Source organism: Cyanistes caeruleus, chromosome 12 (genome assembly GCF_971803275.1).
Source record: "Cyanistes caeruleus chromosome 12, bCyaCae1.hap1.1, whole genome shotgun sequence".
NCBI lineage: Eukaryota > Metazoa > Chordata > Aves > Passeriformes > Paridae > Cyanistes > Cyanistes caeruleus.
In genome coordinates this window covers 7,712,389-7,726,210 of record NC_141712.1, presented here as the reverse complement: position 1 = coordinate 7,726,210, position 13,822 = coordinate 7,712,389, and the positions used below count along the sequence as shown (strand labels likewise).

The 13,822-nt window shown below is 40.5% G+C and overlaps 1 protein-coding gene across 5 annotated transcripts in view; it reads right to left on the bottom strand.

Moving 5' to 3' along the window:
• The window catches only part of LOC111934657 (uncharacterized protein F13E9.13, mitochondrial-like), a 36,796-nt gene extending 22,998 nt beyond the window's left edge, over positions 1–13,798 (bottom strand). For 2 of the 5 annotated variants that reach the window (XR_015275563.1, XR_015275562.1), the window contains exons 1-5: positions 13,719–13,781; positions 13,480–13,555; positions 12,244–12,326; positions 5,688–5,868; positions 905–1,055 (exon numbers count right to left, since the gene is read on the bottom strand). Coding sequence is in view for 2 of the 5 variants with exons in the window: in XM_086848220.1 (XP_086704346.1) it covers positions 905–1,055; positions 5,688–5,868; positions 12,244–12,326; positions 13,480–13,552 (488 nt within the window). In the remaining 3 variants the exon portion in view is untranslated. Of the gene's footprint in view, positions 1–904; positions 1,056–5,687; positions 5,869–12,243; positions 12,904–12,982; positions 13,284–13,479; positions 13,556–13,632 lie in introns of those variants that run through there. The other 3 variants (XM_086848220.1, XM_086848221.1, XR_015275564.1) reach the window with 3 other exon arrangements.
• Positions 13,799–13,822: the final 24 nt, after the last annotated feature.

Genomic DNA, 13,822 nt, shown 5'->3' with positions numbered 1-13,822 from the left:
TAATGCATTGTATTTGCATTTATATATATACATATTTGTATATATATATAAAAAAGTCATCAGAAAGAAACTGCTCTACAAGGACCTGGAAAGCTTCATCTGACCACCACTCTGCATTGCTTCCTTTCTCTTTTGAAATTTATTACCTGCTTATTACATATTTAAGATCTTCCAAACTTGATTATTCTCATGATTGCTCACATACTACACACAAACATTTTAATTAGGTTATTTGGCATGTATAATACATAGCACTTGAGCAGTTTTTCTGGGGGGAAAGAAAGACAAGTCCAAAGAATGACATCTAAATAGCTGAAAGTACCATGTGACAGGTAAGATAAAGTATAAGTAGAAAAGAAATTGGATTTATCTGTCATAAGTTCCTTCTGTTTGATAATCATAGAACATAACCCTTACATAGACAGCACTGATTTAAGTAGCAGGAATCAGTATTATTGGCAGAAAGGAGAAGAAAGAGAAGAGCTTTTTAAAATGCCAAAATATTATCACTTGGATGCTTTTATATGGCAACTGCCTTCATAACTAAAAAATAATCTCAGATACCTAACTTTCAGCAACAAAACTTCTTTAGACATAATAGACATACACACGTGCATACAAAGTTCCTGTACCAGATGCAAGGCTTTTATAGCTGGCATATTGAAAATTTGAAGGTTAAGCAACTATAAACTTCACAGATAAAGCAACTTGCAACTTACAGCTGCAGATTTATTTTTAAATGTATCCCCTCACAGCATTGCACGTCTGCACTTAAATAATAAACCTCTCTCTAAATGATTGACTTTCCTGGAAGAAAATTGATGTTAAAAAAAAATCAGAAAATGGAGAAAAATATAAGATCATGATTGCATTCATATTTACATAAAATTTTGCTTGTATTTACCTATGCTTCTTTTTAATATCAGCAAAAATCTGAATGTTGTCTGCTCCAATGTGTTTTCTGTATCGTAGCAGGTCACCTGCACAGGCATTTATAATCCCTTCATCAGCAACGTGAGAAAACACAAACCCTTCAGCCCGGATAAAATCAAGACCTGAAAAGAGTCAAAAGCAACATTTTAGATAAAACTGAGAACTGGAAAAGAAAAACACTAAAGCCAAAAAAAATTCACCTCACTGACCTTCCTGTTTGATCCCAACACAAATTGCTTCATGTGCTCTAGGACTAACCAACCTCACTTTCCACATATTTTCCATTCTTTATTTTTGCCCCTATTCTCTCTGACTTCTTCCCACTCACTGCTTTCAGCTCCCCTCTCTCCCACTGACCCCACCAGTGTTCCCCCAGCCCCTGGTGCCCTTCTCTCCCTCAGCCCCTCGGTTTGTTCCTGTGCAGCTCAGAACAGGCAGCTGCACACCCTGCCCTGTCTCCTGCCATGGTGTGCCAGACAGAGGAGCAGGTGGGTCAAAACACAGCTCCATTATTCTAATGATGTATTTTCTCTCCAAAGAGGGTCATTAACTTGCATCTCTTCCCTCTTTCTGGAAACTTTCATTGCATTACTGCTTTTCTGACACCTATTCCCCTGTTAAATATGCCTGAAGTTGGCCATCAGGTTAAAAGCATCAAGGCTACAGACACAGAGGAATAGCACTGCCACCTTTCTTTAGGAAATTAGGCAAGGAAACACAGCTGAAACATGTTATATATGCAACCCATGTGACTCCATCTGAACATAGCGTATGTTTCCTACACAGCATCACAAATTACTTCTAGAGCTGTGCCAAAGGCTTAGGAAGAGTCAAACATTTGCCATTCTACTCCAACCATCAATTCTGCCATGCCTTACTAACATGGATTCACCATATTCATTAAGTTTTGTCACTAGGAAGGTTTGGTGGGATAGATACTGAAAAGGAAGATTATGAATTGGAATTACTTCACATGGGCCAGTCATTGATGTTCAGGGCCACCCTCCACAGCCTTGAAAATATCTCTGTTGTAAGACTGAAGCCTTGGACCACAGAGCTATAAACCCAGAGCTGTGAGGCACGAAGTTTAATTCTGACTCTCTTATTGCACTCCCTACTTCTGTCTTTCATAGCCTTGAACCTGTCATTTAAAACCTGCCTCTTCTACACATCTGTGTAAAAGCTCTGCACTAATCTTGTGCAGTTTTGCTATTCTTCCAGCTTGTTTTGGAGGTGTCTTCCATGCCCTTCTGAAGCTCTGCTATGCTCCAGCTTTGGAGTCAGATGCACATTTAATTAGAGCCGACATCATACAAAGGAAAGCAGTGCATGTGGAAACAGTCGTCAAAAATGCAATCCTATCCACCAGAGAACTGATTAGGCAACAGAGGCATTGCCTTAGCACATTCCAACTATAAACATAGATGATCTTGAAAATTTATTTACCAAATGACAAGGTGTCTGTTTATTTTAAAATTTCAGTTTCCTTCCAAAAGCCCTGAAGTTGCAGAAGCAGAAGCTTACGCCTGATAGAGAAGAGCCTGTATTGCTTAGCAACACAGACTCCAGCTAACAAGAAACATCACAGATGGATGCCAAATCAAATGCAAGCTGTCCTGTGCCTTGAGATTAGCGGTGCAAAGCGTGGAGTACGCTCAGGATCCAAAGACAAGAGTGTGCCACAAGTACCACTGCAGGTGCTTGTAGACACTGGGTGATAAACACAGTGCAAGTAGCTAAACTGAGATTTCTACATCAAGGAACAAAAGCTATAGCTTCTAATTACATCACCCAAGCTTACAGTACAATTCAGAGTTATATAATTATTTCTCTAATCATAAAACTATGGATGAGCCTAGAGACGTGTGACACCTTCACAGCAATCAAGGTTTAACTCGGGACAGGGCCTATTCATTGTGTAATTTCATTTACTGAAGTCACTGCTAATACATTGCTGATGCTTGGTTTGTGTTTCCTTAGTGCAGTAATATAAGACTTTCTGCTAAACAATGAATTCTACTTAGTTTAACAAGGCTGCACTCTCACTGCGTTTTTGGAAGTCATGAAAATACAATTTTTAACCAAGTGTAATAGGTGCAGGCACATATCATTACCCTTCTGTTTTATGAAGCCATAATCAGATTCTGCTAATGAATTCATTTTTATGCTCATAAAATTGTGAGAATGATATTACTGCTTACTTTCGCATTTGGCAAGTTGAAAAGTAATAGCCATTGAATAGTTAATAGGCAGTCCCAATTCTGACTTATATGGGAACAACACATTTTGTAGTTTCACTGAGAAACAAGAATGGGGAATATCCAATGAAACTTAATAAAGAGAATGCTTAGAAGAGCATTGACTTTGGCTGCTGTTGACACTGGAGGCAGGGTGTGTCTGTGCTGCAAAAATACTTCTCAGGACATTGTCTTGCAGCAGCTCCTCATGTGCTCAGCATGACACAGGAGCAGGGTCTCCCCAGCAGGATCCACAGCACTCCCTGCCTTTCACAGCACCTCTGGCTGCTCCCTGCTGCAGTTCTCAGCTGAGCTGCCTCTCCTCACCACAGCACTAATATGGTGGCAGTGAAAAAGGACAGCAAAAAGTGTAGTGCACCACTCTGCCCAATTCTGTCCTACCCTAAACAGTATCGAGGATCATAGCAAGTGAATTCCCACTCTGCTGGAGCAGGAGGGAAAGGAATGGGCTCAGACAGCAAAGCTGTGTTTACAAAAGACATGGAGAGATCTGGGATATCTCCTGACATGGTGCCTCATTTATTAGCTATCAACCATGTCATCATCACTGATGAAGGCTGATTCAGAACTGCAATTTCAGTAACTTGATTCTGAAAGGAAAAAGGGCAGCTTCAGGTAGAGATGGTAGTTGGACTAGATGACTGCTTAAAGTCCCTTCCAACTGAATCATTTTTTTCTAAATTTATAAGATAAAAATTGAGCCCTGATTCATGATAAGTGACCCAGGCTCACCCAGGCACAGGACCCTACAAGTCTTTGCTCAAGATAGTTGAGCACTTAGTCACACTGCAGACCTATGCATTTCCCCCTACCCTACACAAAATAAAATCATTACCTTCTCCTACAGACCCGTTATAAATTCCCTCTGTGGTTCTCTTAAGAACAGCTATTCCTACCAAAGACAGGGATTTCCACAGGGAAAATGAAGCAACTGTATAGTAGGCAGAAGATACTACATATTGTTTTTAGCTGAAACACCTTCAGCAAGTTATTTTTGTAGTAAGAGCATACAGGATTTGCTTTAATAGCCACCTGTCAAAATTGTATTGACATTAAAGTCACTACAGAAAAAAATATTTAAATTTGCTACCTAAAAAGTAGGTACCAACTTTACTATGGCTTTGCTTAAAGTGATTTTCTTTCTGCTTCCCTGTTCAGTGAACTTGAGACAATCATTTTTAGAAAAGTGCAATGAAATCCATTAAACACAGGCCCTTTCTGGTTGGTGTTCTACAGTTACAGAGGAAATAGTGCAGAACAGTAGTAGAGCTGAGAAAAACTCAAGCCCTCCAGGAGTTTTTCCCTTCATTAATAATTGCAAAGAAGAGAAATGCATTGTTCCCAGACTATATCCCTTATTTAGGCATGATTTTTGCTCCTCAAAGGATTGCTTTTAAAAATAGGGTATGTGCTATCTTTCCAAATACCTATGTACCTCCAGTGGCCCAAAAGCAGCAAACTAAAAACTAAAGCTGGATTCTATTACCATTTTTATTTGAGGTTTTCATATAGGTTCCAATGCAACAATAAAAATTAAGATGTCTTCTTAATTTGTGAAGTGACTAGATACTTTGAAAATGGCATCATCTGTTTTTAAAGCTCACAAAACAAATGCCTGTTCAAAACATCTATTAACAAGATTTTAAAGCTTTTAGAACATATAAGGCATAATTAAAACTGCCACTGCAGATAGGTTAGCCTACATGACTGTACCTGAAGTACAGCTTCCACTTAATACCAGCATCTTCTGCCTGGTTCTATAAATTTGTAAATGCAAAAATGTGCAGCCTTACAATAATGACAGTCAATTTGGGCAAAACCATGCATTGATTCTTTTCAATTTATGAATTTAGGAAGTACAGTCTTTCCACATTAAGCCAGCCTTCACCTCTACATCATGGAGGGTTACTTATGAAAAACTAAAATTGCCTTAGCAAACAGTAAGAACAGGATGTTTAGCAACTCTAGGATTCATGCAATAAGGACAGATTAATTTGTATTTAATTTCCCCCATATGCAATTTAATTTTAAGTACTTTGGTTTTCTGTACACTCAATTTTTGTCATTATATAAAAAGCTTCATTTTATTCATTCATTAAAAAAAAGACAACAAAAACTTCATTTTAATGGATAACAGCAGCAGCAACAACATATAAATAGATGTTGAAACAGGATGTTTAACCACCACGGGTTAAATTGATCCTCACATATAAGTGAAGTAAATAAGAGTTACACCAAAGGCAGCTTTTATACACGAGCAGATTTAAACTTAATCATTACATTTAGACAGGTTTCACCTACAAAGCTGTGGTAGCAGCCTTTAGCAGCCTCCAACTGAAGCAGTGCACAAGTACCATCCATTCTAATCAAGCAGGCATCTTTCTCAGGATCTAATTGCTGCTTTTTCAGGGTACGGAGAGCGTTCCACGGTCTCTATGGCAGCACAAGGTGCAGCTTGTGCAACAGCAGGAATAAGTGAGGAGCCCTTTCCTTTACCTGCAGCCAGAGCAATGGCTATTGCCTGCTGGTTGGCAGCACACAGCACCTGGACACCCAGCGGGACGCGGGGACAGCTCTGTCTCAGCGCAGCAGCGAGCACTGCCATGGCTGCGGTGACCTCCGGGCCCGGGCGCACCGTGTACGGCACGTCGTGCATGTTCTCCACCATCAACCCATCCTGGGGAAAGAATTGTTAAAAAACATCATTGTACCATACAAATGTGGCCAGTTTACTGTTATATGTTGTCTATTAAGACACACAAATGCAAAGATTTTCTTTCAAAGGAAGGATTATCTACAGCAAGTTTGTGTTGATGCACACAACCACTTATGAAAGTGCTTTCATCAACAGTGTGGTATTTGCAGTGAAATCATGAAGAGAAATAAATGTGATTTTAATTATGCATTCATCAATTTGGGTTCCTTTGATCCATCCTAAAATGTGAACTATAGGCAAATGAGTTAAATCTTATACCTCATTAAAAATAGTGTAAAGTCAAACTTCAATTATCCAAGGGGAATACAAGATATTGAGTACGTTCGGATAACAGAGGACTCTGAGAAAATCAGGGAAATTTTCAATTCAATTTGTGTCAGGAAATAAGCATTAGTATGGATAAATAAAAAATTGACTATTATTGTGCCAAATGCCATAATACAAACTTGATATTTCTCCCATTCTGTATTCAGAATTACTGGAAGGAATTTATTTACCTATTATACCTCTTCATCCACATGGACATGCTCGTGGCAAACAACGGAATGATGATAAAACACTCTGCTGATACAATTTGTACATTGTCTAATGCCACAGACTTTCCCAATCATTGCATAGGCTATACCAAAAAGTTTGCAACAACTGCAGATACAATGTAATTTTGTCAAGGATTAATAACAAGAGTAAAAGTGGAGCTTTGAAACATATTCTATATCTGGTATTTTGCATTAGCAGTGAGAAGATGAAAAGAAAACCAGATATTTCTCACCAGCTTAATTCTAAGAATGCAGAAAGTTTAAGAGACGAGCTAACTGCATATATAGCAAATAAATTCTGCTCTGTCTAGAGTTTTATCACACATCTTAATCCTTTAAAATGAGAGCTCCACCTTTCAAAGATATTGTAACTGAACAAGAATAGAAGGAACATTTTTTTGGAAAAAATACAATTAGATTAAACATAGCAGCTTGGTTATTAATAATGTAGAGAATCAGGAAGGGGGTACAAAAAAAAAATTTCCTTTTAAAAAATCTTTTATATGTTACACTTCTCTAATCTTTGTTACAGTGTGGAAGCCCTTCTGGCAGTAAAAGATAATAAAGTATATAAAACAGTATAAGCATTTAATGGCTGAATTACAGGTTAAGGCACAGGCATCATAAATGAACACCCAACAGAAAGGGTGGGGAAAAGTGGAAAGGAAATAATCCAGTGGAGCAACATGGCCAGCCCAAGCACACAAGCTGCAAACATTCAATGCACCAGGGCACAGCTGCTTTTCCCAAATTACTCACAGCTCAGTATCTAAACACACAAAACACGTGCTACCTAAAAAGCAAAGGGACACAACCTGCTAATGGAAAAGGGGACCTGATATGATGACACTCCACAACAGACCTTTGCACTATGTGGTGACATTCATCAGATATTTAATGACACAATTCCAGCCCAGGAAAACCTGAATTAGGCAATCGGGTATGGCAACCAACCAAAACATCTGTGCTTGACTTTGTGTGTCCAGTTCAATCTGTAACACCTGCACTTCTCTACCTGTGATGGGAGGTAGCCATATGACAAAGATAACAACCTGTCCTAAGAAAACCACAATAAAAAAAAAGAATTTTTAGTCATTTTTTCTGGAATGACTGTTCCAACAAACCTGAACTGACCAAATCACCTTGGTATCTGAGGCACAGCTACCGAATCCTTTTGTGGTACCAACAGAAAGAGAAATCCTGTAGCCTCTTGCTCTCTCCACATGTAAATGTGTTAAGTCAGACTAAGCAAGAATGCAAAGTTGGGAAGTAGTTGCATGTGGCAAAAAGACTAATGTAGAACTATAATACTTAAACAAAACAAATTCGAAAAAATGCAACAAACCATCAAAATCAGGTTCCTTGAGGCCAAAAAGCCTGGAAGCCCTCAGCTCAGAAATGCTCTACTTAGCAGACTTCAGCAAAATCTGGGTATCAGGGAAACTCCAAGCTTATCACAAGGACCAGGAACAAGGCTCTGCAAAACTGCCTCCCCAGGCTTCCAGGCAGTCAAGAATCAATCTTAACAGAAGAAAGGCAACTGGGAATGGGGCTTCAAAATGTTCAGCTCCTAAAAAGCGATGCTAGTAGCCAAAAAGAAAATCAAGAGCAAGGGCTGGCAGAATTCCACAGAAATTCCACAGTGAAACTGAACTTTTCACAACTTGCTACTACTTTGACAGTTCTGGATTTGCATAAAGCAAATTATTCCATTAGCTACATTAATGAATTAATTCTTTCAATAAATTATAAAAACCCCTAGCCATAGTACTACATATAAAAATATTTCATTGAATTCTAATTCAAAACACAGGCATATGGGAAGACTGCAACAGTTCTCTCTCCTGCTTTAAATTTACTATATTCACTTTTCAGCAACTGCCTCTTCCTATGGCCTCCAGGTCCAGTTACAGTGAATATTTTTGATAGAACTTTAATAATGTGTTATTCTTTTGGTACCATCCAACTGTTCTTTTGCATATTATGCTTTGTTTAATTAAAAAGAGAACAACATATGTTCTGCAGTACAGAAAGCTGAATTACAGATGCATTAAGTCAAAGCTTTCTTTCATATTTTATACAAAAATGTAACACCACAGATTTGTGTTTACTGAATTGATACGTATATGAAACAAACTTCAGTATTATCAAACAACTGATTAAAATGGGGGAAAGAAAACAGTTATGCTAAATTAAAGTTCTTGGAACTTAAGTTATGGTTTAGAAGCCTATGGAAACAGCTTCTGCATTAAAGCCTCCAAAACAGGATTTATTTAGATAGTATGAGATAAAACTCATACAAATACCTTCTATGTTCCTTTTCCATTAAATATTAAGATGATTTAAGTGTTAAGCCTCATTATAAGTAATTTTCAAACACTATATTTCCTTTTTACTTTGAATGACTTTTGAAGTACCGCACATGTGAAGTGCCCTTTGTAACACAGTTAGCTACTGAAAAATAGGTCATTTAAAGAGCTCTCTAGCTACATGAAAAATAATTTCCTTAGTTGTATTCTGCTTACAGAAATAACCTCTTAAAACACTTCAGCCACTCACATATTACAGTGGGAAAACCTCAAAACAGCAACAACACTATAAACCACAACTGATGTAACAATTGCACAAGTTTTAACCCAGCATATACTGAATGTAACTTTTACCCAGGGCAACTTTAACCTGAGTGTTTCTCCCCAGAGAAAGGCTTTATCTGCAACCACACACACCTCAGTACAAAACTCTCCAAGCTCATCACCTCTATTCCTTCCTGCAGAAAGGGAAAGGAGCTTGGACCATCCCTATTATTATACAGGTTCAGGTGGGGACTAAGACAATGACAGCAATTACCCTCATGTGCCCCTTATAAAGGAAATAAGGTGCCTTTGCAGAGCATTTAATTGCTGTTTGTAAGCACAGCTCTTAGCAATTTCTTTTAAAACTCACCTCCAGAACAGGAGATCACTAACAAAAATAAGCTGATACCTCATGCTCTCCTGCATGTGCCATAGGAGGTAGCTGTGGGCAGTCTGTGTGCTATTTTATTTTCCTGTAATACAGCTGAGATTTGAAATGTTAACCTCTGTAATCCAAGTGAAAGCTACCTACATGTTTCTATGCAGAAATACTACTTTATTCTGTCTCCACTGTTATTAAATTCTAAGCATTGTGAATTCCAGTTATCACTGTAGTTGTAAGAGCAATAGGCTTAACACTCCTTTATTTTTTGTTTTAAAACATCAATGTAATACATATAGTAGTAACTGTTTTTAATGTCAGCTACTCCAATAGCTACAGTTAGGAACAGTAACTAACAGTCAAGTGGGAACTTGTATTCTATTTTCTAGCTACAAAACAAATGTCAGCCAGGCTGAATGCAATGAATAAAAGTTAACCTGAATATATATTTTGCCTCTTTCTTAAAGAAAAGCTGGTAGAAATTGGAGGGATTATAATGCCTCATAGCCTGCTGCTTATAAAATCTTGTCTAGGGAATTTCATTGTTTAGCAACACACAAGTACAAAGCATATACATTTTGAGCACAGATGGCTTCCTAACTGAGCACTCACTTGTTTTCATTACTGTGCTCTAATATCACAAATTTTTCATATTTATTATGTGAAGCTGCGAAAGTGCCAGACAAGTCACCTTACTCTGAATACACCAGAATTTACTTCCAAGTGCAACACAGATGGAGTGAGCAAGACCACACACTTTATTTTTAAATGTTAACACCAATTTGAACATTTGAAACAATGTGTAAACATCTAAATAGCAGCAAATGGTTACATATCTTCTTAAGGGTTACTGTGGGCAGCAGTTGTGAACACTGTCAGTACAAACATCCACAGGAAAAAAAACTTTTTCTAGCTCTTCTTCCACAAGGAAAACAGACAGCTTAACAGTGCCTTTGGAATACTGAGCAAGAAATCCAAATATATATTCCCATTCCAGAATGGTTTGGCAGTGGTGATCTCTGTGTAAAAGCTGGGAACCTCCTGAAGAATCTATCATGAAAACTTGCATTTCTCTTGAAGTAGCACAAAAAAACTAAAGAATTGAATTGCAGAAAGTGTTAAGCAACCTTATTGATGTTTATGGAGGCTCTCCTGATTATCTCTGAGACTTATCTCCTTAATAAAGGACTTGTTTGTTATATGGCTCAAACACTGTTCTGTTCTCTAACACTGTACAGACTTTTAGAATGAAGACTGGTGTGGAAATATATTGATGTTCCCGTGACTTCTATAAGAAAATGGGTTAATTATAACTCTCAAAGCCCTGAATTTGTCCAAATGTGTAGAGGAATGACTGCATTCACCTCATGTGTCTACTTGACAGGTAGGTTTAAAGATATATTCAAGTTCAGAGACTGCAATGCACTTGTAGAAAAGGCAAAGCAGTTAGATCTGGAATTGCAGAATTCAGTACAGCCATTGAAAAGACAAAGCATAAAAGCCAAATTAAAACTCTGTGCTAGTACTGATTTTAAAGCTTATCTCAAAGGAGATAAAAGTAAGATAAAAGGATAAAAGGAAGAACACTTCCTTGTTCTATCCAGCTTGCAGTCAGGGACTATTCTGACTGGGTAGAGATCTCACACATGATTATCTGGTTCACAGGTACTGAAGCCCACCAGGCTAGCATCATTTTACCCCAGTGCTGTTTATCCTTTCAGTGATTCTACTCTCAGCATTCTTTCCTAATTTAGCAGTATCAGTGCTCTGCCCATAACCTACCTTGTGTGACTTGTCCTGCATTTTGACCTTGGTCTTCTATTCTTTAAACTAAGCTCTTGTATTCAATTTTGTTCTGTCTGTAAAGTATCATTCTAATTTATAGATTAAAACTGTTTCAATCAGCTTGTTAATAAAGTTTTTTTTTTTCTGAAAAGAGCCACTCAGAGCAGTGACAGCTTGTTCACTGAAGAAATTTTCAAACCTTGGACATTAGTACACCACCAGAAAATGTTCATAATGCTATGGGCAGGTCAAAGAAAAAGCACATCAACATCCCAAGACAAGGTGTAATGAAATGTTTAAAACATATCTGACCTTTCAAAAGGACATACACCCTGTTAAAATCTACTGACCTATGAAGATTACTACACCACTTTAGGTCCAACAGCCATTCTGACAGCAGTATCTTCTTGCCTCTGGCTGAGACTGGCCTTTTGGGCCTGCTCTTCTGGATGTGCAAAGCAGGCATGTTTGCTGCCAGGGGCCTGGAGAGAGGCTTAGACAGGGCAGAAAAGGGCCTAAGCCTCTTTTTTTAAAAAAAATATCCTGCATTATCTGTGCTGCTTTGTTACAAACACAGCTGTGGGGTGATCCTGCACCCTCCAGGTTCCTGAGGTATGCATGCGGTGTATCAGCTGTGCACATGGCATTCCTCCACGACCTCAGGAAACCAGAGGCTTGTACAGAGCTAAAAATACAGTTGCTTGTCAGACTGGATTGATGAAGCATTCTACAGCCAGAGACCTTGAATGCCAGCCCTTGTTTCAGGCCACTTTTTTTTTATTTAACTCCTTAAATTGACTTGATTCATTCAACTCGAACAATTTGAATCTCAGCTTTTTCAATTGTTTTGGGTGCAGGTGATACTTACCTTAGGTTTTTTTTTCTGTAATCTAGTAGGCCTACTTCCTATATTGAAATAAAAGACATGGATTTATGCATCCCCCTAACTGATGAGCTTCAAGATGCTTCTGATGAATTATATAGGCTCAATTTAAAAGTCTGCCTATGCAGAAGTGGTTTTGTTAACGGCCATCATGGGAAGAAAGAAACCAAAACTTACAACTCCAGCATCCCTGTAAGCTTCTGCCTCTTGACAAGCTTGATCAATGATCTGGGTCAATGGAAGAGAACTTCTTGGTGTCCCTGCAAGAATAATGCTGCTTACCCCAGGGCATGCACAAACCAAACCCATGGACAGGGACTGCTTTGGGCAGGACATCCATGGGGATTGCATACTGAAACAGGGACGTATAGGGCAAACTTGCTCAAAGGCTGCCTGATCTCCTTGTGACATGCCTTTCTGATGTTTCTTTCCTTATCTGAGCTTGGCAGAGCTGCTGTAACCATTCAGCTCCTAAATCTAATTCACAAACTTGAGCAGAGTCTGCTATGATCCACTGTTGCACGAGGCCTGCTCTTAGCTTTACTTATAACTGTATAATATGTGTAATTGTATAATATGTACTTACAATTTATCCTGCATTAGTGATGCTCCAGACAGTACAACCTATGGGCAAGACTGACCTCTAGGTCAGCACAGAACACCTATGCTAAATGACAGTGAGTTTAAAACCAGTTAAAGCTGTTCTTAATCTGCAAGGTTGATTGAATCCGATCTTCATTTATTCAGAAATATACACATACGGATTTTGTTGGAGTTCAATGAACTTCCCTTAAGTCTCTTCTGATACTTGGGCTCCTCAGGTCAGGCGGTGGGAGTCTGAAAAGAGGACTGTGCTGAGCCCTGTGCCAGCTCTGTTAGCTGGCCTGATTTCCCAGCACAGGGTGAATGGCCTTACCACCTGGGGGCTGCTTCTGGGAGAACGTGGGGCACTTCGAGCTCTGGGCATCAGCCTGTCGGGGGAAGGTGGGCTGTCCTGATCAGCTCTGCCCACCCTCAGCCGCTGGAAAGGTGGACGAGGAGGCCAGGCTGCCAGATCCTGCCTGTTGTCTGAGCTTCCACGTGCCCCTAAGGGCATGGGAGAGCTCTATCCAACCTCCAGCCTATCCCATCGCCCATTTGTGCAACTCCCTAACCCTTGCTTCCTGAAACACAGAGCTCGCCAAACCCAAACCCTTGTTTTCTCAGCCCAGCTCCCCATGTGGAACTGCTTCCCGCCTTTTTCTTCTTAAACGGGGCGCGCCCAAACTTCGGGCGCTTCATGCGGGGCGGTGATTGCGGTGAAGGGACAGCCCTCGGGGGCCCGCAGCCGGGCTAAGGGCTGACACCGGCGACCCAGACCCGCTCCCGGTCCTGCTCCGGGTCCCGCGGCCGTGCCGCCCGCCCGCCGCTTACCTGGCAGCGCTCCCACGTGCACCATCCCGATGACCGCCGCCTTGAGCCGCCCGAACAGCCAGGGCCGCTGCATGGCCTGCGGGGGGGAAAGGAGGGCGTGAGCGGAGCGGGGCCCGGCAGGCCATGGTGGCGGTCCCGCCTCCCGCCGCGGACCGGGACAGGCACCGGGCCGGGGACCAGGGCCGGGACCGGGACAGAACCCTCAGCCGCTCGGCTGGGCTCGGCTCTGCTCGGCTCACCCCGGCACGGTCCCACGTGCCACAGCCGCTCCCGCCGCTTCCGCGTTCAGGCCCCGCCCCTCCGGCCCCGCCCCGCGCGGGATCCCGCAGGCCCCGCCCCCGTC